The following is a 26,249-nucleotide window of genomic DNA, read 5'->3' on the forward strand; positions in this document are numbered from 1 at the left end:
GAGTTGCTTTCAGCCTAACTCCTAGCACATCCTCCTTTCCTGTTGTCCCCTCAAGAACAGTCCCTTAAGGGAACATGGCCATCTGACTCCACTCCATTGATCATCATACATGAGGGGCTAACTGCTCTGAATATGTACATACTATCTTGGCCAGGCCGCAGCTACACTCTATTTTTAGCACGCTAGCTCAATCGGAGCTAGTGAGAGTACGTCTCCTCACGCTGGGACTCACATCCCCCTTCTCCTGCTTGAAGTATAGACACATCCTCAGAGCAGTTGGTCTACACTGCAGCTGGGAGGTGTGATTCCCAATGCAGGAATAGGCTTAGTTAAAAGCTAGTGTGCTAAATATAGCTATGTGGAAGTTGCAGCACTGGCAGCATTTTGAGCTAGTGTCATAAACGGATAGTTAAGAGTTAATAGAACAGAAGTACTTCATATCTTTTTTGCCTGTAAAGGGTTAACAAGATCAGTGAGCCAGGCTGTCACTTGACCAGAGGACCAATCAGGGGACAGGATACTTTCAAATCTTGAGGGAGAGAAATTTTTGTGTGTGCTGTTAGTGTTTGGTGGTTGTTCTCTCTGGGTTCTGAGAGTGACCAGACGTGCAACCAGGTTTCTCTCCAATCTCTCTGATACAGTCTCTTATATGTCCAGAATAGTAAGTACTAAGTAGATAAAGCAAGTTAGGCTTATGTTTGTTTTCTTTATTTGCAAATGTGTATTTGGCTGGAAGGAGTTCAAATTTGTATTTTGCTGAAAGGATTTTAATTTGTACTTGTATACTTAGGCTGGGAGGGTATTCCCAGTATCTATAGCTAAAAGACCCTGTACCTATTCCATTTTAAATTTACAAAGATAATTTTTACTGTTTTTTCTCTCTTTAATTAAAAGTTTCTTGTTTAAGAACCTAATTGTTTTTTATTCTGGTGTGAGACCCCAGGGGACGGGGTCTGGATCCACCAGGGAATTGGTGGGGAGAAAGGAGGGAAGAGAGCGAGAGAGGCTAATTTCTCTCTGTGTTAGGATTACTGTCTCTCTCAGGGAGAGTCTGGGAGTGGGAGAGACAAGGAGGGGGGAAGGTGCATTTTCCTCTCTGTTTAAGATTCAAGAAGTTAGAATCACAGTGATCTTCCAGGGTAACCCAGGGAGGGGAAGCCTGGGAGAGGCAAAGGTGAGGGAAAGGGTTTACTTTCCTTGTGTTAAGATCCAGAGGGTCTGGGTCTTGGGAGTCCCCGGGCAAGGTTTTGGGGGGACCAGAGTGTATGAGGCACTGGAATTCCTGGTTGGTGGCAGTGCTACAAGTACTAAGCTGGTAATTGAGCTTAGAGGAATTCATGCTGGTACCCCATCTTTTGGACGCTAAGGTTCAGAGTAGGGGTTTATACCATGACAGCTAGCCACCCAAGCTCAGACCTAGGGGGTCAGGGAGGCTTGGGGTCAGATGGGTAGCCCAGGCTGTGACATCCACACTGCTATGTTTAGCATGTTAGCTCAGCTCAAGTTAGTGTGAGTCTGTCTACCCACACTGAAAATCATACCTCCCAGCTACAGTGTAGACATATGCTAGAAGGCTTCCTTCTGTTGACAGCCTCTAGCTCCTTTCCCACTGATCAGTTGCAACTCCAGTCCCACTGGTGGCAGTGATCCCAGACAACATCTCCTTCCTCGCCTCTCACCCCGCCCCTATTATGTAACAGCAGTTCCCAGTAGAGGAAGGCAAGCTGACACCTCTTTGTTAACAGCTGCTTTTACAGACATCCAGGCTCTTCTTAGCAATGAACAGCTGTAATGCTTGTGTAAAAGCAGCTAGAAGCGAGGAGGAGAAGCCAACACCAAGTGAACTGACAGGTATCCATGGGCCACCACTAAGTGCTCCACAGATCACTATCAATGCATGGGACATAGTTTGAGAACCTTTGGTATAATAATCACGTTAACTTTTTTTCTTCAGAGAAATGAGGAGTTGGAGGTGGAATTCAGACTGGAGAATATGTAAGTAAAAGCCAAATGATATAGAATCTGTAAGGGACAGAAGCAACAATTCAGAGACTAATGAATTAATCCATTTCATTGGCCCAGAATGCATCATTCTTTGACACTACTACTAATAAGCATAATTTACAGTGAGATTTATGGTATCTGTAATGTCAAAGAATGGAGCATTCTGGGAGAATCATCAGTGAATCATGGACAGGCAGGAGAATTTCACAGAGGGGGAAGAGTTATTAAAAAAGCTAGTTAAGTTTTTCCTGTGCTGAATATCCATTAAGGTGTGATTAGTGGGACAGTCTTCCCCTGCATCTGGTATTAACTCAAATTTCATTTTAGCTTCATAATTTGTCTTTGATAAAAATGGGGCAATACTGTCCTCTTAATGGTATAATGGGATCTTTGATGAATGCATCCGTGTTTTATCTGGAATCCTTCTTTTACATTTGGAATCTTGATCCAATGAAGCCAACTGTAATCTCATTTTAGTGAATGTCAGAAAACAATTACATGGTGTGGCCCAGTAGGAAATCTTTGTTAGCAGAACTTGATGACTAGAATGGCATGAGCTATAATGGTCGTGTCATGGCAAAGTGGTATAGGGAGACTTGCACCATGAAGCTTCTAGAATTATTCCTTTGTTCAGACACAATACTTCCAGAATTTAGCACAAAACTAAGATAAGCCAGATAGCAGTCAGGAGAAAAGTGTCTTGTTAAATTATACTGCATCAGTTACTAAATAAGCACTTTTCATTTTGCTTCCTAGTTCGGATCCCTCTGAAACCATTGTGACTAATGGAGTTCTAGTGGTAACCTTTATGTTCTGTTATCTTTCTTGTCCTGTAGCAATACTCATAATGCAGGTGTGATGAGGTTTGCCAATTGGAGGTATTCCTGGAGGTTTCATCACATGGCATAATCTTTAATTAAAGATTAAACTTTAATTGCTAGAGGCTCCAACCCTCGGTGGGACGAGAGAAACTATGAGCTGCTTTAAAGCCAAGGAACACTCCTTCAGAGAGAGGCTGAGACTGAAAATAGATGTGATTCCCCTCTTAGTCATCTGCCTCACACCATCTCCACCCATGTATTATGTTTGGAGAGCTATGACTGGAGCAGCTGTGAGATCCGCCAAGCTAGCTCTCCTACAATATTGCAGAGTTACGGCTCCTGGCAAAAATTTGGCGTGGTATAGTGGTGAGCTGCCTCACAGCCAGCATTCTCACCCTGTTTCCTGCAGTGGGAGGCACTGATATCTGTAAAGCTGTGAGCTCCTCCACAGATAGTTTTATTCAGTCCCATCCTCTGAAACTGTATGAAATGGTGGAGGAATAATTTGCTTCTGCATAGTCTCTGTTCCTATACTATTCCCCCAATTTACTGGCACTTAAACATTCATAACAATAAGACTTCCGACAAGGGCTTTGCTTGCCAGAGATACTGGTTCTCTTAGTAGCTTTCTCTCATTATTTGCTTTTTTCACCTGAATTAGTCCTTTGTGGCCCTCCCTGTATACTGAGAATGCTGTTAGTTTGGCCTGCCTCACACTCTTCAGAGGAGCTGTGTTGTAAGTCACAACCACCCATCCATTCTTACAGCTGATGACTATATGTGGCTCCCTACAGTCATTCTGTTTAATTCATAATCAAATAGCAAGGTCATTGTAGAACATTTGGTTTTCCTAGGGGCTGAGCATGCTGCCTCCATAGCACTCAATCTGTGCATCAGTAGTAATACACTAGGATGGGAAATAGAACTTCAAACCATGATAATCTTGATCATGAATTATTTTATTGTTCTGCTCTGTTAAAGTCTCGCAAAGTCTGCTGTTTGGACGTTCAGGTGGGTGAGAAGAAGAAGGAAAAGAAGAGGAAGCCTTCATCACGTGAGATTGTTGCTTCATTAACTGGCTATAAGTAACCAGATATTGATTCTACTGTGGCAATTGGCCATTCTATGAATCATTAAAAAAATAGATGGAATAAAATAATATTTCCACATGATTCAACTTTCGTAAAATCAACTTTAAAATGAGTAATCACTGTTATCGGTTACATGGACTGCATCACATACATCTGTATAGTGAACTCCTTTAAAGTAACACTGAAGCTGAGATTTTAATCACATAAGGGTTAGAGTTATGATTCTGACAGCAACCTTCATTTTGTTTCCTTGTGTGAGCCGATGTCCATTACAAAAGGATTTTCACTAAATGCTTACATAGCTTAAGGGAAATAATTCAGAATACAACATATAGAAAAAAGTACAATTTCTTTACATTACATTGTGTTGTACTATTTTCCAAGTATTGAATCATATTATCCGGTATTAATGTAATCAGAGAGAAATCTGCCTAGGGCAAATATTCAAGTGTGTAGAATTAATATTGATTTTATAACTAGAATTGTCTGACCTATCTGTGATTAAAATCTCAAGCATGGTGTTGCAGTCATGTTGTTTTTACATATTCTTTCCTTTGTTTTTTATTTAAAAACATATTACAAAATCAGTGAAAACTTCCTGTATGTTACCTCAGAATGTCTCCTTTAGAGGCCTTTTTACAGATTTAGTCTCAAATTTATTGTTCATTTTTATATTGTGCGCCATTGTGCTAGGCATTGTACAAACACACCTGTCTAAACTAGGGAAAAGGCTAGTTTAAAAACACGTGTTAGTTAAGACATTTTAATTAACATATTTTTAAAGCCCATTAAGCATTTAGACCCAGATGCTCAAAGGTATTTAGGTCCCTAACTCCCTTTGAAATCAAGAACCTAAATACCTTTGGTCCTGGGCTGATCATGACCATTTTACAGGTGCGAAATCTTGTCTATACTCAGTGTTAAGTTGTGTTTTAAAATGTGTTATTTTAGCTGGGCCCGCTGCTCTAGCGCACTGGCTGCACTAGCTGCTCCTGGAGTGACCTGGGGACAGCTGCTCCAGCAGTCCCTGGGGACAGCTGCAATGACCACTGCTAGGGAGCCCTGGGCAGCTGGCTCCAGGGACCACCTGAGTAGCGGCTGGTCTCGCGGGCTGCCTGAGCAGCAGTCCTGGGCAGCATCTGAGTAGCGATCCCAGGGGCTGCTCCAGGTCCAGCCACACCAGCTACTACTGGAACAACCCAGGGCAGCTGGCTTTGGGGACCACCAGAACAGCAGCCAGTGTGGCTGACTTTGGGAAGCACCTGAGCAGCAGTCTTGGGGGTGCCCTGGGAACCCCCGAGCAGCAGCATTCCCGGGGTGGCTGAAGCAACCCGAGGGGCACCCAAAGGCCATCTGAAGAGTGGTCCCTGGGAGCACCAGCTGGGGGACAGTCAACTCCCAGCACTGGAGCAGGCCCTCCCAACAGGGGATCTCAGAGCAGTGGGGCCCCAGAAGTAGAGATTTAGTCAGGGATATTTTTGGTAAAAGTCATGGACAGGCTGTTAATTTTTATTTATTGCCCTGACCTGTCCATGACTTTTACCAAAAATACCCCTGACTAAATCTTAGCCTTACATATGGTACATTAGTATAGGTTTGCTGTATTGGAATCAAATAGAAGCAAATAAATGGTTCTCATATCTCATAAAACCCGATGTATCTGAGCCCCTTCTTGTGAAACTTCATTTTATCCTAATTTCTATCAATACCTCTAGGGTCAATTACCTACCTCAAAATTTCCTTGATTACCCAACCCCTATTTCTCTAAATATAATAAGAGAATAATATTGACCAATAAATGGTCTCTTTGAGCTCAGTGTAGAGAACTTCTTGTCATAAACAGATAGCTAAGGGTTAATGTCTCTTTCACCTGAAGCACCTGACCAGAGGACCAATCAGGAAACCGGATTTTTTCAACTTTGGGTGGAGGGATTTGAGTGTCTGAGTCTTTGTTTTCTGGCTGCCTGCTTTCTCTGAGCTTTGGAGAAGTAGTTCTACTTTCTAGTCTTCTGTTTCTAAGTGTAAGGACAAAGAGATCAGATAGTAAGTTATATGGTTTCTTTTCTTTGGTATTTGCATGAATATAAGTGCTGGAGTGCTTTGATTTGTATTCTTTTGGAATAAGGCTGTTTATTCAATATTCTTTTAAGCAATTGACCCTGTGTTGTATCATCTTAATACAGAGAGAACATTTGTACTTATTTTCTTTCTTTTTATATAAAGCTTTCTTGTAAGACCTGTTGGAGTTTTTCTTTACTTCAGGGAAATTGAGTCTGTACTCACCAGGGAATTGGTGGGAGGAAGAAAAAAGGGGAGATCTGTGTGTTGGATTGCTAGCCTGACTTTGCATTCCCTCTGGGGGAATAGGAAAGTACTTTTTGTTTTCAGGATTGGGAACAGAGAGGGGGAGTCTCTCTGTGTAGTTTCACAGAGCTTGTGTCTGTGTATCTCTCCAGGAGCACCTGGAGGGGGGAAGGGAAAAAGGATTATTTCCCTTTGTTGTGAGACTCAAGGGATTTGGGTCTTGGGGTCCCCAGGGAAGGTTTTTCAGGGGGACCAGAGTGCCCCAAAACACTCTAATTTTTTGGGTGGTGGCAGCAGGTACCAGGTCCAGGCTGGTGGCTAAGCTTGGAGGTTTTCATGCTAACCCCCATATTTTGGACGCTAAGGTCCAAAACTGGGACTAAGGTTATTACACTTCTAATCAGTTTAATGAAGGGTTTTTTTTAATACCCTTATAATGCTATGTTTCCAGTCCAATAATAGTAACTTCTGTGTGTGCTTTGTCTCATTCCTTTAGGAAAAGACATCTCCCTCAGAGTGAAAGGATCCCATGAAGAGACCCAAGACCTTACATTGGCCTCTGATCCCATCATTAGATCCTCATGTCCCACTAAGTTTCACTATGTCAAGTATAAGCAGCCAGCATTGAATGTTGTTCTACCAAAGCAGAAACCACGTTACTCCTTTGTAAGTTTTCATTGGCCTTAATAAACTTAGCAGTAACTTTAAAGAAACACATGCATTAGATAGCAACATTAATCTATCTTCATTTTACTCCTTGTGATATAAACTTGTATGTATTTCTTCAGCGTAGCTGTTCCTATAACACAAAGGCAGACTCGCCAAATGTGGCTCTCAATTCACTTCCCACAGGAGAGAAAGTAACAATAGCAGAGGTGAGTGCTTATTGTTAGTCTTTAGGAGTAAACACTGATCTGGATTATTACCCGTGTAACAATAATGGCCTAGATTGCCTCACTTGGAAAAAATAATGGAAAGGGGATAAGAGGAGGAGAAGAACGAAGGTAATCCCCTCAATGAGTTTTTCTGGCATTATTCCTATGGTGAAAGAGGTTAGAGAAATTTGATTTCAAAGGCTATGCCCCTTCCCACCTCCATGAATCTTGGGAGCCAGATCTATGTCTGTCCCACAAGGGTCAACTGACTCTCCATGTGTTCTGTTGTCTCTGACAGTGGACCTCCAGCTGTAGCCATGCAACTATAGTGCTCCAGAATAGAATCATTGGAACCATTGTTGCATTGTTCCAGAATGCAATCTTGTATTTACGTACCTGGGATTGGGAGTTCCAAGATTCCAAACTCATGGGCCTAAGTGAATGGAAGATGGAGGACAATGGCTGATATAGCAGAGCTCTTGGCCCAGTACACTGGTGCATTGCCTGAAAATGCTGGGAAGTTGGGAACTCCTGATTTATTCTATGGTTCTGAAATGTTATGGGGATTAACAATATGCTTTATGATTATGTAAACCCATGTTAAAGGGCCACAGTTAAGTGATGTCGCTAAGAGCCAAAATTTAGCTTTGGAAAAGAAAACCCACTACTACTCACAAAAATCCTGGATTCTACAGAAGCTAATAGCTATAATGAGATTTTCATGACTAGCCAAACAAGTCACATTGAACTGTCATTTATTCCACCAGTTCTCAACCAGTGCTTGCCTCTTCAGGCTTTTGTGAGTGACAGTCTAGACATTCCATCCTGATCTTAATGATAAATCACTGTGCTAGGTCTTGGAGCACTGCTGCTCATCTCCTCCTGTCCAAGGGGTGGGGGTGGGGGCATTCTAACTAACCATGGAACTTTGGCAGCACCAGACTTCTTGGTGGGTTATGGATCACACACACTTTGTCTCCTTTGGAGGAGACTAAGACCAGCTAGTACTGCCAAGAAGTTCATCTGTTTAAAATGGTACAGTCACTGGAAAATGCTGAGAATTACTGTGCAGCTTTACAGAGAATAAATTAGTGATGTTGAATCCATATACATAGCATCTCAGGTACGTGTCTGCATTGCTGAAAAGAGACAAGATAAAACTCACTCAAAAGCTGAAGGGAGGAGAAACCTTAAAAATGTGATGGCACTGAAAGTATTTGTATTCTTGGTTTTCAGGATAAAAAATTTGATTTGTATGTGAAGGCTACAGACTGGTAAGAGATCCATCCTCTTTATATGTTAATGATTTTGTCAGCTAAATTCTGCTCTCTCCCTGTCTCTTTATGAGAAAAAGTCTGCTTACTGTATGTCAACAATTCATGCAAAGACATTAAAAGCACACAACTTTTAATTCCTTTAGACTAAAAGCTGGAACTTTATATATAAAAAGAACACAGCATATACTGTACCCAATATTTTCATCAGTTTAATGAGACTCATGTATGTGATAGAAGTAGTGGCAGAGTTAGCAATTTCAAATCTGTATTTGTCCTGTTATGTTGGTTTCCTGTTCAGCACAATCCATAATCTATCATGATGCTGTTTAGCTATAAAGTTGATCAGTTACAGTCAGCAAAGCTTGTTCTACTACAGCTCTCAAAAAGGCATTGGGCTTTAATAACAGCCATCAGCTTATGTCTAAAATATAGCAGGATCCTCCTGGTAGCGGCTTCAGAAATTATTATAGGAATTAATTTCCTCCTTTTTTTTCTTGCTTTTCTCTCTCTCTTGTTCATGTTACATCAGTTTGTCTATATAGGAGTGTGGGAAAGACTCTTCTGTCAGATTGACTCTGTTTGGAAATGGTTGATTGTCTGCACTGTAAGTTCTAAAATTGACTATCCGTAACAACATGCAATTTGTGTGCCTGTGTTTTTCCTGGTCTGTGTTCCAGCTCAGAAGACCTAGACGTGCGCTTAGGGTTTGACTTGTGCACAGAGGAACAGGATTTCCTCTGTAAAAGGAAGAAATATGTTGCTGCTGCTCTGAAAAAGGTTCTCCAGCTAGAGGAGGACCTGCAGGATGATGAGGTATGTAGGACAGAATCCCAGCTATTCCTCCTCAGCTAAAATGACCACTCAGCAACTGGACACCTAATGTGACACGTTTACTATTATCAAAACTTCTGAATGGTCAGGAGGCCCTCAATTCAAGTGGTGGCCCTCTGATACCAGCATTCTCATCCATCACATCAGTAGACTCAGTTGTCTTATCCCTCCCCTCCTCTGTCTCCAACACACTTGACTCTTTTGCCACACAAAGCCCATCCCAATAAACCTCAGCCGTGGCGTATTCCAAAAATCTGCTTCCTCCTTTCCTGCTCCCATGTCACCAAAAGCCTGTGGTCCCACAACAAAGGCTCTTAAGCAAACTGTGCAGTCCTGGTATAAGAAGGAAAGTCCTCTCATGGATCAGTAACTGGTTAAGAGATAGGAAACAAAGCATAGGAAAGAAATGGCCAGTTTTCACAGTGAAGAGAGGTAAATAGCAGGGTCACCCAAAGATTTGTAATGGGACTAGTGCAGTTCAACATAGTCATGAATGATCTGGCAAAGGGGGTAAACAGTGAGTGACAATGTTTGCAGATGATACAAAAGAGTGAAGTCCAAAGCAGACTGTGAAGAATTACAAAGGGATCTCACAAACTGGGTGACTGGGCAACACAATGGCAGATGAAATTGAACGTTGAAAAATGCAAAATAATACACATTGGAAAACATGATCCCAACTGTACATACAAAATGATGGGATCTAAATTAGCTGTTATCACTGAAGAAAGAATCTGGAGTCATTGTGGGTAGTTCTCTGAAAACATTTGCTCAATATGTAGCAGCAGTCAAAAAGGCTAACAGAATGTTAGGAACTGTTAGGAAAGGGATAGATAATGAGTCAGAAAATATCATAATGCCATTATATAAATCCATGGTACACACAAGTGTTGAATACTCCGTACACTTCTGGTCATCCCATCTCGAAAAGTTATACTAGAATTGGAAAAAAGAATTTGGAAAAAAATCAATAAATGAGAATTGCCAGAGAAGGGAAACAACAATATGGAACAACTTCCATATGAGGAGATATTAAAAAGATGGGGACCATTCATCTTACAAAAGAGACAACTAATAGGAAAGGCTACAATTGTGTCACAGAGATCGCAGAAGTCATGGAATCCATGACTTCCAGAAACCTCTAACTTCAGCCCACAGCGGCTGGGAGCTGCAGGGTCTCTTTGCCATCTATGGTGGTTGGGAGCTGCGGGGTACCACGGGGACCAGCTCTGAGCGGCTGTGGGTAGGATGATCAGGTGTCCAGTTTTTTACCAGAATATCTGGTTGAAAAGGGATCCTGGCAACTCCGGTCAGCACCACTGACCGGGCCATTGACTGTTCAGTTGGCGGCGCCACACAGCGGGGCTGGAAGGCTCCCTGCTAAACTCTGCACTACGCAGCTCCCAGAAAGCAGCCAGCATGTCTCCTCTCTGGCTCCTATGGGTAGGGGCAGCCAGTGGGGCCTGCACACTGCCCCTGCCCCAAACTGCCAGACAGGGCAGCACGCAGAGCCATCTGGCCATGTCTCCGCATAGGAGCCAGAGAGGGGATGTGCCACTGCTTCTGGGAGCTGCTTGAGGTAAGTGCTGCCTGGAAACTGCACCCCTGACCCCGTCCCATGCCCCAATCCCCAGTCCCAGCCCTAATCCCTCTCCTGCACTCCGCACACCTTGATTCAAACTAGGAGCACCCTCCTACACCTCAAACCCATCATCCCCAGCCCCATACCAGAGCCTGCACCCCCAGCTGGAGCCCTCACCTCAACCAACCCCCTGCCCCAACCCTGATACCCCTCCAGGCCTCTGAACTCCTCGGTCTCAGCCCAGAGCACCCTCCTACAGTCAGTCTATCAGGCAGCTTAGCTGGCTCATTAGGGGTGTCTGGAGTACAGAGCAGTGTTAACTGCAAGGCCTTACTCCTGCCACTCCTGCCACTCCTGCCCCTATCGACCACAAACAAAGCAGCATAAATCCCACAAAGGGGGCAGGGCTGAGCTAGGAACCCAAACAAAGGGCTTCATTTAAAGGAGACCGGAGTCAGGACAAATAGACTGTTCATTTATTAGATAGTTTAATACCCCTGAAGGGATTCATTTGGGCTTTGTGACTCAGTTGGAGGGCCAAGCCATGGAAGACTTGCCAAGTGAGGTCGACAAAGCTACAGGAGGTGACAGCAGCAGAAAAAGCTTGTGGTACTGCAGCAGCAGCAGCAGGACTTGCGCAAGAAGTGAGTGCCCCTCCCCATTACAATTAGTAATTACTACATTCTTCCACGTGCTCTTTATGCTTGAAGACAGAGACCAATATGCTCTTCCCCCATTAGTTGGATATTTTTTCAGTTTGGAGGATTAATTTAAGGAAGTTCATCATCACCACCACTGCCTGATTTAAATACCTCAACTGCTACATGATCTGATCCCTCTGGCTTCCCATGTGTCATCATCTTTAATGCTGTCTGACTCACTAACACAGTGATAGCTCTTGTGAGGTTGTTGTTTGCCCATACTTAGCACAATGATTTCCTCAGGTTCTCTCCCTTGAGCAGTTTCTCATAAAACCACTGACCTCTCCTAATGATTTTGCTATCTTCCACCAGTACTCTTCCATTTTTGTCTTTGATACACTTCACAGCTCTCAGATCCCTAGTGCTTCTTTGTCTGTTCTTTGCTAACCTCTATATTCCTGTTTGCCCTTCCTTCCTCAATAATCCTACATATAAAGCTTTAAGTGCCTGACCCTTAGCTTCTGCAACCAGTATTTTCACCTTTCTCTTTACCAGCCTGTATTCCTCATAACTGTCCACTATTCTTGTTTCTGCCATCACTTAAGCCTTCCCTCCTTTTTTCTTATCTGTTTCCTGCACATTATTAGACCATTACCATATCTTCTTTCATTTGTCAACACACAGCTTGTGAGCTTTCTGTATTACCTGTGGATATTTTTCTCCAAACCTCATTGGTATCATCATGGCTGATTTGGTCATTGCCTGACCTCTATAGAAATCTCAGACTAACTTCCCTGTCTGCAGGCCTCTATCACTTTATCCTTTGTTCCACAGCTCATCTTTTAGTTCCCCCGCCCCCTCGCCGCCCACTGCCTTTTTCACCCAGAAGTCTGTTCCATGCAACCTATGTTTCTCTGCAATCTGCTCTCCTGGGATCACTTTACAGTCTCACATTTTTTTAGATCTCTTCTTGTCAGGAAGTAATCAGTCTGGGACCTGTTGGCACTGCTCCAGTATATAATTAAGTGCTTCTCCCTCTTTGTGAAATATATATTGGCAACAATCAGGCCATGGGCTCTGGCTAACTCCAAGATACCCTCACCAGCTTCATTTCTGGTACCAAAACTTCATCCTCTGATAGTCATTATAGCTCTCACTGTGTTCTCTCATATCTATTGAGATCTGCTCTGATAATCAGGTACTCAGCGTGTGGTACTTCGCTCATCACTTGGCCCAATGCTATGTGGAACTCTACCTTCTCCTCTCTCATATAGCCAACGTGTGGAACAGATCAGCATATACCATAAAAGTTTTGGTTTCCACTCAGTGCTGTTCTAACTTTCCTCAGCTGGTCACTCTTTCGTTGGATGTCCACTATCATATCCTGTAATATTTCTGCTACTGTTATTCCTACTTTATTCCTCTTTGCTGCTGTACATCATCTTGTAGCCTCCTTGATGCACGTGGATTTCAATCCCTTCCATTTTGTCTCTTGTATACAGACAATGTGCACTCTCCTTCCCTTCATCATCTCGACTACTACTTTTTGTTTCCTTTTCATTGTTCCCACATTCAGGGAAACCAACGTTACTCTGAGGCTTGCTATATTTAGCCATATGTGCCACAATGTGGTAAGTTGGCCATTTTCCACAGTCGTCAGACAAAGAGGTTGTGTGTCACTTCTGGGTTGGGTGACCATATTTCCCTATGGTGAATACAGAACACCTGGTAAAATTACTCATACTCAAGTGAGTTCAATGGCAATCAGTCAGAACTATGCAAATACAAACATTCAAATTAACATCAAGTTGACTGAGCTCCTGTTGAAAAGAATTACTGTGTAGTTGGATTCTTTTTATTTACCTTCTTATCATTAAGGCTTTATGGTTAATACGTGGAGGGGTGACACTCCCCCCCCACCCTCCCGTACCCCTCTCTCGCATAGTGGGAGTGAGAGAGTGACCGACCTACCCAACCCTCCCTGACCGGCGCTTTCTGCCCTCCATGCCTGACTGGGCCCCTATGATGGACCCGCCTTTCCTGGCATGTGGGAGGGGGGACTGGACCGCAGGGTGACATGCCGCCCCACCCCAGATTTCTGCCAGGGTTCACACCAGAACATGACCAGCCACAGCCTTTCGGCGCTGTGTGGGAAGGAAGGGATGAGAGCTGCTTCCAGACACAGGGGAGGAGGAGCAGGGGGAAGGGATGACCTGGCAAATGTCTTTGCAGAGCTCATCTCTTCTCTCCCCTTGTTGTTTCCTGCTTGCACAGTGTCAAAAGGCAGGTAACCCCTCCAGGCTGCTACTGGCCACCAACATAATCCAGATGCCTCCAGCTATAGCGTGGGCAGGAAGGGGTTAAGCCCTAAGGATGCACTGTGCACCAGGGCCCAGGGAATCTGACTGCAGGGGCTTCATGGAACCAAGTCAGAGAGATGGCTCAGCAGGGGAGGGTGCCTAGGGGATAGAGCAGCCCTGCGCTCCCTGGGGGCAAGACCTAGGGTGGGAGTGGGTGGATGAAGAAGATGCTAAGCCCCTGCTCCCAGGGCTGCTGTGAAGCTTGTAGGTTCAGGGTGGGAACAGGCTGGAAATTGCTCCCCCCCTCCACACACACACTCCAGAGCTTGGCTAAGGGGTGGAGAGGCTTCTCCTTGCCAGCACTGCACAGGGCATTGGCACATGCAGGGCTTGGCTCCTCCTGGGCAGTGCCCTGGGCCAGAGGGTCTTGGGCTTTCCCCAGGCACTGGTCCAGCCAGAGGTTGTGGGGGAAGGAAGGAGCCTGCCAGCCAGGCTCTTGGTGAGCTGAGCACTCTGACCAGGGGCTGGTTCTCCGCACAGCGCTGGGAGTGGGATGTGCCCTGCTGAGGAGGAGCAGAGGGGCTGGGCGGGGGGGCAAAGGGGCAAAGCAGGGAGAGGACAGCAAGAGTGGGAGCACGTAAAGGGCTGATTGGTGGGCAGCAGAGGCAACATGTAACTGGCTACTGCCTGGTGCCTGCCCACACTCACCAGCCACTGCAGCTCGCAGCATACAGCCAGCACCGACCGGAAATGGCATGTCAGGAGGCTGGAGCCGTGCTGGCTGAGAGCCCACGCACAGCAGTGGCTGCCCTGACAGACTAGCAGGGGAAGCAGTTGGCCCCTTGTGTTGCATCTTTGCCCCGTCACCAGCCTTGCACACCTGCCCCCATCATCGGTCACTGGACCCCCACCCCCAACTCACTGCTGATGGGCAGGTGGCTGGCAAGCAAGGATCAGTCCAGCAGCAGGACCTACCAGTACTGATGTGGAGGAGATAGAAAATATGGGGCAATTTGCCCATTTTTAAGAAAAAGTTGGGACTCCTGCAGGAATATGGGACTGTCCCTTTAAAAATGGGACATGTGTCCCCCAGAAGTAGGATGACCAGCTTACCCTTTGTACTGATATACTTGTTGAAGATGAAGACCTGTGGAACATGTGCAAATGACACAACTTTTACAAACTGGCTAGCCACACTTGACATACTTGGTTTGAAATTGGAGTTTTTCCTTCTCCTAGGTGGACTGCCTGCATGGCTAGTGAGTCCCATCTGCCTGGAGCAAGCCACTCATAATGCACCAGACCCTCATCCTTCACACCCCCACTTTCAGTTAAAAATGCCTCTGCCATGAGAAGGCAAGTGGTAAGGGGTTGACTGTTAGAAGCTATGTATTGAGACAGCCATATGAGGCAGTGGTGGGCAACCTGCGGCCCGTGGGCTGCATGTGGCCCGTCAGGGTAATCCACTGGCAGGCCGCAAGACAGCTTGTTTACACTGACCATCCACAGGCATGGCTGCCTGCAGCTCCCAGTGACCGCGGTTCGTCGTTCCTGGCCAATGGGAGCTGCAGGAAATGGTGGCCAGCATGACCTTGCGGCCTGTGCCACTTCCCACAGCTCCCAGTGGTTGAGAACAGCAAACTGCAGCCATGGAGCTGTGGGTAGTCACGCCTGCAGACGGTCAATGTAAACAAACTGTCTTGCGGCCTGCCAGTAGGTTACTAGGCTGCAGGTTGCCCACCACTGTTCTAGGCAGAGCTCATCCTTCAACCCATCTTGGCCACAAAAACTCTTTAGTAGAATCAAAAGCAACTGTACTTATAATAAGTCCTTCCCTTCTCTATTCCAAATAGAGAGGGCCTGAGCTACTGAGTTTGGGTCCAAATCAGATTCTAAACTTCTCGAGTGTTCAGGAGTGTGTGTAAGTGTTTCAGTTTTGACCTTGTCAGAAGAGAGACTACAGTTGTGATTTGGAACTGGATTGAGTCTAGTGTTCCACTTCAGATTCTCTAAATGTTCATATATCATTTGCTTTGCAGTAACTTGCTGTCTTTGTATTGAACAGATTCCTGTGGTGGCAATCATGACAACAGGTGGTGGAATGAGATCACTGACAACGACATATGGCAGTCTACTGGGTCTCAAGAAGTTAAATGTCATAGACTGTGCTATGTACCTGACTGGCTTGTCTGGCACGACATGGTAAGGAAGACATGAGCAGAGTTTCTTTATGCTGCTGATACAATGATCTATGCTAAAGAAATACTATGGAGCTGCCAGTAGCAGCTCCCCCATAGCCAGCATTGTGACCCAAGGCCTATTTTTGATCCATTTATAACTTTGCCAGAAAAATTTATTTTTGGAGTGGGAAATTCTGATAGTTAGTGTCAGCACAGAAGTATATGTTTAAAAAAATATTTTAGGGAAATTGGCCAGCGATTTTAAATTTACCAGGCAGGGGAAATGTAATGTTTGTGATTTTAAAAAAATGTAATGTTTTTTGGGGAATCTAGAACTCAAAGGCAGCTTAGATTTAGGACATGAAACCTTTTCTGAAGTTTACATTAACCCTTCAAATTGAAAACGTTAAATTTAGCACCTTCTCTAAAAAAGCCTCCATTTGTTTTTTCCCCTTCAATATATTTCCCAGGACTATGGCAAATTTGTACAGAGATGCTGATTGGTCACAGCACGATCTGTCTGGGAAAATCAATGAAGCTCGAAAACATGTGACCAAATGCAAAATGGGCTCTTTTTCCATGGAGCGTATGAAGTATTATAACAAGCAGCTGTGTCAGCGGAAACAAGAAGGACACAGGACATCTTCTATAGATCTGTGGGGGCTTATTGTTGAATATTTGTTACATGATGGGGTACAGTATGTCAAAGCATGGCTTTCTTAAATCATTATGGTGATTAATATTGCACTAATAATCTTATCTTTATGGCTGAGGAAACACTTCCCTTAAAAGCCACTCAGTTTTCAGAGGCTTATAACTTTCTGACACTGACCCATTTGGGACAATATTTTTTCATGCTTCTTCTGAATGCAGCAGAGGGCAGGGGGCGCGGAATGACTGTTTTCACTAGTAGGTTTTTGGATGCTTTTTACTGGAAAAATCACATTTTGAAAAAGTAATAGTTAAGTGCTGTAGGTATATTTTAAAGATGTTTTCTTTAGAAATAATGAAATTATAAGTGTTTTAGAACAGCAAACAATAGACTATTATCCACTCATTTTTCACAGCACATGCAATTGCATTACTCCTGATACATGCATGCCCAATCCTGTGTATAGCTGCAGTATTGTACATTAAACTAGGATGTTAGGCTCATTTTTAACTTAGACCACTCCAGAGCCTCTATGCTGTAGAAAGAACAGGAGCACTTGTGGCATCTTAGAGATTAACAAATTTATTTGGGCATAAGCTTTCGTGGGCTACAGTGCACATCATCAGATGCATGTAGTGGAAAATACAGTAGGAAGATATACACACAGAGAACATGAAAAAATGGGTGTTACCATACACATTATAAGGAGAGTGATCAGTTAAGGTGAGCTATTATCAGCAGGAGAGAAAAAGAACTGTTTGTAGTGGTAATGAAAATGGCCACTGTAGGCATCTCTTTCTCCTTTTTAGCCACTCCTATCATGTTGGTCTGAAAGTGCCATCAAATCATGTGCCATATAGTTATCAAGAACTTGCAGCCACCATGGTTGTCAGCTGTTCCTGGGAATTTTGGCAAATATGGAAGATCCCAGACATATTAACTGCTGCACACAATTCAGTCATACCATGGAGAACATGGCTGAAATGCAGGCATTTTACTGCATTCCAAGTACAGATATAGTGAGTAGGTTCCTATTTCAGTTCCTTTCCCCCACCCCCTTTAATTTAGCTACTTTTCTTGTAAAAACAGAAAGACAACCATAAACTCTCAAATCAGCAACAGGCAGTGGATCAGGGTCAGAACCCACTGCCCATCTACGTGGCAATCAATGTCAAGGACAACTATAGCACTTTGGATTTCAAAGGTAAAGATATTCCAGAGATGTATTTGATCTTAAATCTAGGAGGTGACTCAGTATTGTGTGTAAGACCTCATATAGATTACATAAAACCCCCTCTAAATTAAAAACCAGACCATGGCCTGGTAAAAATTGGCATAGTTCCACTGAAGTCGATGGGGCTACATCAGCTTACACCAGCTGGCTTTTTGTAATGGCTAGTTTTAGTTTTTGTGGTGTTTCTACATTTCTGGTGTTTGTGCTGGATCGGAAATAACTTTCAGTGGTTCAACCTTTTTCTAATGCCTTATATCCATTTGATAACAGCATAACTCTTTATCCTCAGCCAGGGGTCTGCTGTAAAAGATTTTTTGGGGTTTTGTTTTTGTCTTTTTGTTTGTGGCTCTGTTTGCAGAATGGCTGGAATTCACCCCCTATGAAGTTGGATTCATGAAATATGGAGCTTTCATTCGCTCTGAGGACTTTGGAAGCGAGTTTTTCATGGGTCGGCTGATGAAGAGGCTCCCAGAATCCCGGATCTGCTACTTGGAAGGTGAGTTATTGTCCTGTAAAAATGCCAAACTAATAAAAAACATAATTGATTACATAAACCGGCCACTGGTGAGTCACTGCTGTGTGATTGGCAGCAATGGTACAGTATCACCTGCCAGAATTTTTGCCAGTACCATATATGAATTAATATTTAATAAAGTGTTTTCTTTTGCATTGTTAAAGCAGAAAACAAAATAATAGGTGAATGGCAACTACTAGACTTTAAACATTTTCTATCTGAAATTTTCTAACTGTTTTTGCATAACAATAGTTTGCTACCAGTCCATGAGTAAAATCCTGGCCCCTGTGAAGTCAATAGGATTTTGCCATTTATTTCAACTGGACCAGGATTTTGTCCAGAGGCCAAATCTACACTGTGCACTAGGGGTGTGATTCCTAGCTCAACACACATATGCTAGCTCTCATCTGAGTTAGTATGCTAAAAATAGTATCACCACGGTGGCATGGGCAGTGGCAGTGGCAGCGGTGTCATGGTCTAGCCACCCTGAATATATACCTAGGGGGTTCAGGCAGGTTTGTACTTGAGGTAACTAACCTGTGCTGCCGCTACCCATGCTACTGTGGCTACAGTCCTGTTTTCAGTGCATTAGCTCAGATGAGAGCTACTGCAAGTATGTGTACTTAAGCTGGGACTCACACTCTGAGCTCGCAATGCAGATGTAGCCCACACGTCTTGAGTTTAATCTCTTAAACATGGTCTTAATCCAGAATTTTAACTCAGATGGATATGTGTGTGTGTGTGTGTGTGTGTGTGTGTGTGTGTGTGTGTGTATTCCGTCGGTGCGATGATGACGTTTTCATGCTATCTCTTTTTGTGGATTCTGCAGTGACTCTGAAGTCCTAAGTGTGATGCGCATGCTCATGAGCATATAGGGCAGAAAAGGTCATTGGGGAGCATCTTGGTAGCTATAGCAGTAGTATGCTGCTTTTCCCTGGCAGCTAACAATCGATTATTTCTGTCCTCTTTGAAGGCTTGAAAAGCTCTGAGTGTTGTGTGCTGCCCTGCTGATCTATTTAACGCAGCCTTCTCAAGATCATTCCACTTTATTGCACCAAAGTGTATACTGTTCTTGATACTGTCCTTGTAGTGCTTTCTGGGGTGGCCTTGATTCTGGTATCCTTGTGCCAATTCTCCATAGACATTTTTTCTGGGGAGTCTATATTCAGGCATCCTAATGATGTGTCTAACCCAGCGTAGTTGGGCTTTATTAGCATGGTCTCGATGCTTGTGGCATTTGACTTTTGGAGAACATCCAGGTTGGTTATTTTGTCCATAATGGCGAGCAGAGACCATATATGGAAGGCCTCTGGCTGTTTGATATGCCATTTGTATGGTGTCCAGGTCTCACAGTCGTAGAGGAGAGATGAGAGCACAAAAGCATTATAAAGTTTTATTTTTGTTGAGAGGGTTATGTTGTGGGATTTCAGGACTTTGTTATGTAGCTTTCCTAATGACTGAGAAGCTGTCTGTATCCTGTTAGTGATTCGTTTATCAAGAGATCCATCATTGGAGATATTGCTGCCGAGATGTGTAAAACTGTCAACTTGCTTTAGTTGGATTCCACTAATGGATATGCAAGGGGATACCACACAAAGCAGTGAAGATGATTGATGCAACACCACATTTTTCTCTAGGCTGATTGTAAGGCCAAACAATTTTGATGCTTTAGAGAAGCAATCTACACTGAACTGGAGATCTCCCTCTGTGTGTGCTAGGAGGGCACAATCATCTGCAAAGAGTACTTCTCTTATTAGTAGTTCAGTTACTCTTGTTTTTGCTTTAAGCTTTATAAAATTGAAGACTGAGCCGTCGTGTCTGTATCTGATGTATATGCCTCTGTTGAACTCATTTATAGCATGGTTGAGAACTTGGGTGAAGAAAAGGTTGAACAGTACACGGGCAAGGACACAGCCTTGTCTGACTCCATTTGAAATAGGAAAGGAGTCAGTGAGATCATAGAATCATAGAATATCAGGGTTGGAAGGGACCTCAGGAGGTCATCTTGTCTAGTCCCCTGCTCAAAGCAGGACCAATCCCCAACTAAATCATCCCAGCCAGGGCTTTGTCAAGCCTGACCTTAAAAACCTCTCTCCATCGCTGTAACAGTGTGACAAAAGGTGACAAAACCTCATACCGTCAGTGAAACTGTAATGCTCTGCAACACAGGCACACCAGTGATATGTAGAAAATAATAGAGTAAAACTGACCCTTCTGAGAATCTGACATACCAGTGCTGCCCATATTTCAAAATTCTGCAGAGTTAATACACTCCTCAAAAGAGGAAGAGAAATTAAGAGCAGTAAGCAACAGAGAAAAGAAAGATGACATAGGAAGGAAGAGAATGGGTGATCTGGAGAGATACAAGAAGGCTTCCATCTTATGATGGATATGACCTATAACCCTCTCTGTGACAGACTATCTGAATTAGAGTTGAGCAAAATTGTACCATTCAGGCAGAGACCTGTAAAGAACTGCACTGCCCGAGGAATTACTTGGGAGGGTGGGGGTTGGAGGGGCATTGTGCCCTAGGAATCATAAAGTCCTTTTCAAGCTCTCAGTTGTGCATGACTATGCAAGCTTCACCATGCTTTAAAAATGGTTAAAATTGTTCCCTTGGTGCACCAGACCTGGTCTACAGAGAGAGCAGCATACATGAGAAAAGAGCATCCCTGCATTTCCCAGAGCACAGGCACTGTCCTGGCCCCTTTCAAGGCATACACAAGAGAGGAAGATTCTTTGCATCCTACCTGCACACCCACACAAAGCCAGACACAATCTGGTCCTTAGTATCTAAAGCCCTCAAGTCAGATATTAAAAGCAGAAGTTTGGAATTGTGCAGAGACAGATGCCTGCAAAAAATAGAAGATAAGGGAACAACTTCAGATGAAAGGATAAAAAGGCAATTTTCAATTAAATACTCCCAAGACTCGATCAGATAGGTCCCCATAAAATCTCTAGCATGGCCCACTCTCATGATTTTATCACAAGTCTTGAGTTATTTGGTGTTTTTTTTTCTTGAAGCCTAGAATCATGGGAGTACGTGAGAAGTGCAACTTTCATTTAAAAAAATATTTCTTAGCCCTCATGGTTTTAGAGCAAAGCTTGAAAATGTTCACCAAGAATGCCCTGAAGATTTAAAAAGCAGAAAACAAATATAAATAACTCAACATTTATTATTTAAAAACAAATCTCATTATTTTTAATCCAATCTTTTATGATTTTGGAGGGCCTGACTCATGATTTTTTAATGTTTAGGATTGGCAATACTGATCTATCTCTCCTTTCACAGGCATGTGGAGTAGTTTATTTTCCCTGAATCTGTTATATATCTGGAATTTGTCCCATACTTCAGAGGACTTTTGGCAGAGGTGGACCCGAGACAGAGTAAATGATATTGGTAAGTTACTTTGTACCTCTGCCTTACCATTTATTTTTCATTATGCTTCACAACTATTTGTTGTGTAAACCATGCACTTGCTTTTTGAAGTTTTATTTTTAAAAATTTGCAAAGGCATCATATCTTGCCTGGAAGGAACCAGTTTCAAAAGACTAATATTGACTACCATCATGGGATAATTTCTGAATAACTCATAGACTGCCCTTTGATCACTAGCAATAATCACTGAATGTGTAAGAGAGTAAATATATTCAAGAATAATGATCCCGGTTTGCAGCTAATTAGACACTCCAAAAACAACACATGAATATTTGCTGAATTTTTAATTTGAAAAATACAGTTCAACTTGATTTATTTTTCAGGATTATGATTTGTAGGTGGTGTGACGTTGTATGGCTTATTGGATGTTAGGGCTTTGTTTTTAATCCAGCCTTGGGGTATCTTAAGAAATTTTGTCTTAATAGATCAAAAAAAAAGTTTATCTACCTTTTGTTAAGGTGCTCGTGAGACCTTTCATCATGGACACCATAAGCTAATAGCGTAGAGATTGTTATTGTTTATTATTGCTATTTTGGGGGCTCCTCAGAAACATTTATCTAGGCAAACCCTTTATTTACTTCTTTTGCAGAGGAAGAGCCTGCCCTACCTCTGAGGCCACACGAACAGAAGACTCAAGTATTCACCACAGCAAGCCTCCTTTCCCGTGTTCTTCGTGGTGCCATTACAGAGCGCACGTCAGTTGCCCAGTACCACAGTTTCCTGAAAGGCCTCCAGCTGCATAATGACTATCTAGAGAATGACAAGTTTTGTAGATGGAAAGGTAATAGCACTTGCCTTTCAGCAGCATCCTTTGCAGGAATTTGAGGTCTGTGATATAGTGAGGAGATCTGCGTGACTTGGGAGAGAATGAATGGATTTTATTTAATCACAAAACAAACAATTCCCACTTCCCCCTCAAACCCCGCCCCCGCCCCGCTTCCTGATATGCCAAAGTTTGAATCTACTTTTAAACAGAATTGTTTGATCAATCAATTGAACTATGCAGGGCTGAAAATCTTTAGTGACATGGATTTGATGGGATTCAAGCTCATTTCTCTTTGGGCTGTAGCCAGTTGATTAAATCTCCATAGTTTGGCTCAGTGTGTTGGCAGCATTCCCAGTCTTTATGAACAGAGAGGAGACATTAAGGCCCAGACTCTCAAAGGTATCTAGGCACCTAACTCCAATGGGAGTTTGAGCATCTGGGCCTTAGTGGGTAGAATGAAGAAATATTTGATCACTAGAGGAGAGTGCCACTTCAGATCAAAAGGACCAAATGCCGGCTTCCTAGAGACCCGTGACTAGCTTATTTAATGCTCCAGTAAAGGATCTGCATTTTAAACAGAACAACAAATTAATTTATTTTTCTACTGTTAGTAGCTAAATTCTGTGGATATGTCTACACTGCAGTTAGACACTTGTGGCTGACCTGTACTGCCTAATGGGGCTTGGGCTGCGGGGCTGTTTAATTGTAGCGAAGACTTCCAGGATCTGGGACTCTCACAGGGTCCCAGAGCCCGGCCTCCAGCCCAAGCCTGGAAGTCTTCACTGCAATTAAACAGCCCCACAGGCTGAGTCCTGTGAGCCTGTCAGCTGGCACATGCCAGCCACGGGTTTTTAATTGCAGTGTAGATATACACTGTATTGCACATTATTGGAAAAGTGTGACCCCTCCTATGGTACTGTGGTAAAGTAAAATATAGATTGATCTTGTAATGGAAAAGCTTTCAAAGCAAGTACGTACATGAGAGAAACACCAAAAAGAGGATAGGTATTTAGGAATTTGGTCACCCTTTCTAGTGTACTCATAGGAGAAGGGCTCCCAAGCCAGAATCTTTAGCCAAGTTCTTTGAATATTAATCTGATCCTGAACAAGTAATGTGCAATGTAGTGTGTTAATGTTTTCTTGTAACTTTGCCTTAATAGACACACACACACACGCGCACACACACACACACACACACACACACACACACACACACACACACACACACACACACACACACACACACAATGCATCCAAAAGAAAAAGAGGGGGTAAGTGAGAGGGAGAATGGGTGGCTAGCACAGTTTGAATGAGCCAGGAATAGAAAGAACATGGAGAGTTTGACATCAGAGAAAATAGTTGTTCTAATTTAAGGCTGAGCAACAGTGATGTAAAGAGTTTATCAAATGTTTAATGAAATTAGAAATGTGGAATGGGGCTGAATACCCTTTTTTCTTGAACAGTGTATTCATCAGAGCATCAGCAAACTGCTCCTCTGCGATTTCCCTTATAGCAAGAAATATTTTCCTTTTAGATACTGTGCTGGACACATCACCCAACCAGCTGACTGAAACAACAGAATACTTGTCCCTGGTAGATACTGGATTCTTCATCAATACCAGCTGCCCTCCACTTTTGAGGCCAGAGAGGAAAGTGGATGTTATCCTGCATTTAAATTACAGTGCAGGATCACAGATACTGGTGAGAGAAATCAAATTATTCTGTTTTCTCCAGTAAGTCATTTGTCTTAAGTTTTTAGTGATATTGTTCCTATTAAAAGCCCTGTGTTGAGTATTCTGAACCACAGTATTTTAGCTTAATGCTGTATCTTAAAATTGTATTCACAACCTGTAACCTAACCATTTTCTTTTGTGGTACTCAGTGTTTTTTGTTGAGTACTCCAGGGAAAATTAAAAAACCTGTCCATGTATTTTCATATAATGCATGTTTCTTGAACCACATTCTTTCCAAGAGGTAGCCTAGCACAGTTTAGTATTAGTTGCTGTACTTCAGGAAATCCTGGTCTCAGCCTATTCTTTGGGTTCTCATGTTGTTCTCTTCCTTGATCCAGCCTCTGGATCAGTCCTGTAAGTACTACTCAGAACAAGGAATCCCATTCCCCAAAGTTGAGCTGAGTGAAGAAGAGAGGAAAAACCTAAAGGAGTGCTACCTCTTTGACGATGCTGAGACTCCCGGAGCTCCTATATTGCTATTTTTCCCATTAGTGAATGACACCTACCAAAGTTACAAAGCACCTGGTAAGTTATCAACGGTAGCCAAGCATTCAATGAAGACCACCCTGGCGAGCCTATCAACAGATTGAATTTCATTCTTTAATTCATTCTTCTCCACTTGTTCATTTCCTTACAACAAACCTCTCCATTGCCTAACTTACCATTTTCACTTAGTTCTACTAAATATTTCTTGTTAAGAAGAATAGGATCCTGTTTTACTTCCAGATTCACCTTCATCTGTTACATACCCCTAGTTATCTTGCTGTATATTAGTGTAAATTGTTGTAATAAAAATGCAAAATCTTTAAACTAAGTCAAAGGAAATGTACATTTAAGGAGAAAACCCAAAATAATTACAAACTTCCTTCTCTTTTAGCAGACTTTTCTTTCCTTCTTTTGGTGTCTCTAATGTTGGGTCTCTGTCCCAAGTATAAAAAGACCAGTGTCACAACTCTGAGCATTGATGGGTATGAGAGCTTTGCTTTCCTTGTAAATAACCTATTCACTGACTGGATCACTATTCCTCTTTTCAGTAGGAATAGCCTTTCCATTGGACAGGACACTGTTTCACTTATTAAATATCTTTTGAGGCTTTTACTCTTCTTTTGGTTCCATTCCCCTTCTTTAAATTCTGCCATTTGCCATGTCAGAATTTCCCTTTCCTGCTTGAGTCACAGATGTGAAGACTTCTCTAAGGCTGTTATGAGCAGATAACAAAAGACACTCATAGGGATAGTCACCTACACCTCTCCCTTCAGCACATCAGGCAACTGACATTCCCCTGATCCAGGGATCAAATTACTGGATTGCAACAGAAACATTTGTAAAACATGCCCAGAGCATTTAAATGGGTGAGCGCTCTTACAACAGAGAAATCTCCTTCTCTGAGCTATTACCGGTGATACATGACAGAAATAAGCCCAGTACTACAGCAATGTCCTTTTGAATTTTTTCCCCAGGTGTGAAGCGCTCCAGCTCAGAGATGGAGGAGGGCAAAGTTGATCTCACCAGTCGCTTTTCCCCCTATTCTACATATTCAGTCACATACAAGGAGCAAGATTATGATCAGCTGGTTAAACTGACTGAGTACAACATCCTGAATAACAAACACCTGATTCTTCAAGCCTTGCATACAGCAGTGGAACGGAAAAGGCGACATAAAAAATAGTTACCAAGCCAAGTGCCTTTATTCCTGGGAGAATGTTTTTGTATCCTCAGGCATATGGAGAACCACAACTTTTCTGAAGATTGGCCAACAGTCTTCAATGGATTCCAGTTTGACACTATTAACTGGCTGTCCCTGATGAACAAAGGTCACCAAATAGAGACCTTCCTTGTTCCCCAAAGAATTTCATTACTACAAAATTAATTTAGGAGAAAAAAGTGCAATTTGCAATATGTTGGAAATACAGTACATGGGTAGCCATATACAAGGAGCTGCTGTGGTGGTGGCATGGTCTAAATACCTAGAGAGTGAGTTTAAAAATATATAAGTCCAAACTAC

The 26,249-nt window shown here is 43.0% G+C and overlaps 1 protein-coding gene across 1 annotated transcript in view; it reads left to right on the plus strand.

Annotated features, from left to right (window-relative positions):
- The window catches only part of LOC127052399 (cytosolic phospholipase A2 epsilon-like), a 33,112-nt gene extending 7,199 nt beyond the window's left edge, over window positions 1–25,913 (plus strand). Inside the window, exons 6-21 of the mRNA XM_050955997.1 lie at window positions 1,955–1,995; window positions 2,761–2,803; window positions 3,807–3,879; window positions 6,723–6,886; window positions 7,009–7,095; window positions 8,332–8,369; window positions 9,050–9,185; window positions 15,792–15,928; window positions 16,377–16,599; window positions 17,648–17,762; window positions 18,151–18,288; window positions 21,599–21,706; window positions 22,335–22,526; window positions 24,046–24,212; window positions 24,583–24,769; window positions 25,705–25,913. Of these exons, the coding sequence (XP_050811954.1) occupies window positions 1,955–1,995; window positions 2,761–2,803; window positions 3,807–3,879; window positions 6,723–6,886; window positions 7,009–7,095; window positions 8,332–8,369; window positions 9,050–9,185; window positions 15,792–15,928; window positions 16,377–16,599; window positions 17,648–17,762; window positions 18,151–18,288; window positions 21,599–21,706; window positions 22,335–22,526; window positions 24,046–24,212; window positions 24,583–24,769; window positions 25,705–25,913 (2,058 nt within the window). The remainder of the gene's footprint in view (window positions 1–1,954; window positions 1,996–2,760; window positions 2,804–3,806; window positions 3,880–6,722; window positions 6,887–7,008; window positions 7,096–8,331; window positions 8,370–9,049; window positions 9,186–15,791; window positions 15,929–16,376; window positions 16,600–17,647; window positions 17,763–18,150; window positions 18,289–21,598; window positions 21,707–22,334; window positions 22,527–24,045; window positions 24,213–24,582; window positions 24,770–25,704) is intronic.
- The last annotated feature ends 336 nt before the right edge of the window (window positions 25,914–26,249 follow it).

The sequence above is a fragment of the Gopherus flavomarginatus genome, chromosome 5 (genome assembly GCF_025201925.1).
Source record: "Gopherus flavomarginatus isolate rGopFla2 chromosome 5, rGopFla2.mat.asm, whole genome shotgun sequence".
NCBI classification, from domain to species: Eukaryota; Metazoa; Chordata; order Testudines; family Testudinidae; genus Gopherus; species Gopherus flavomarginatus.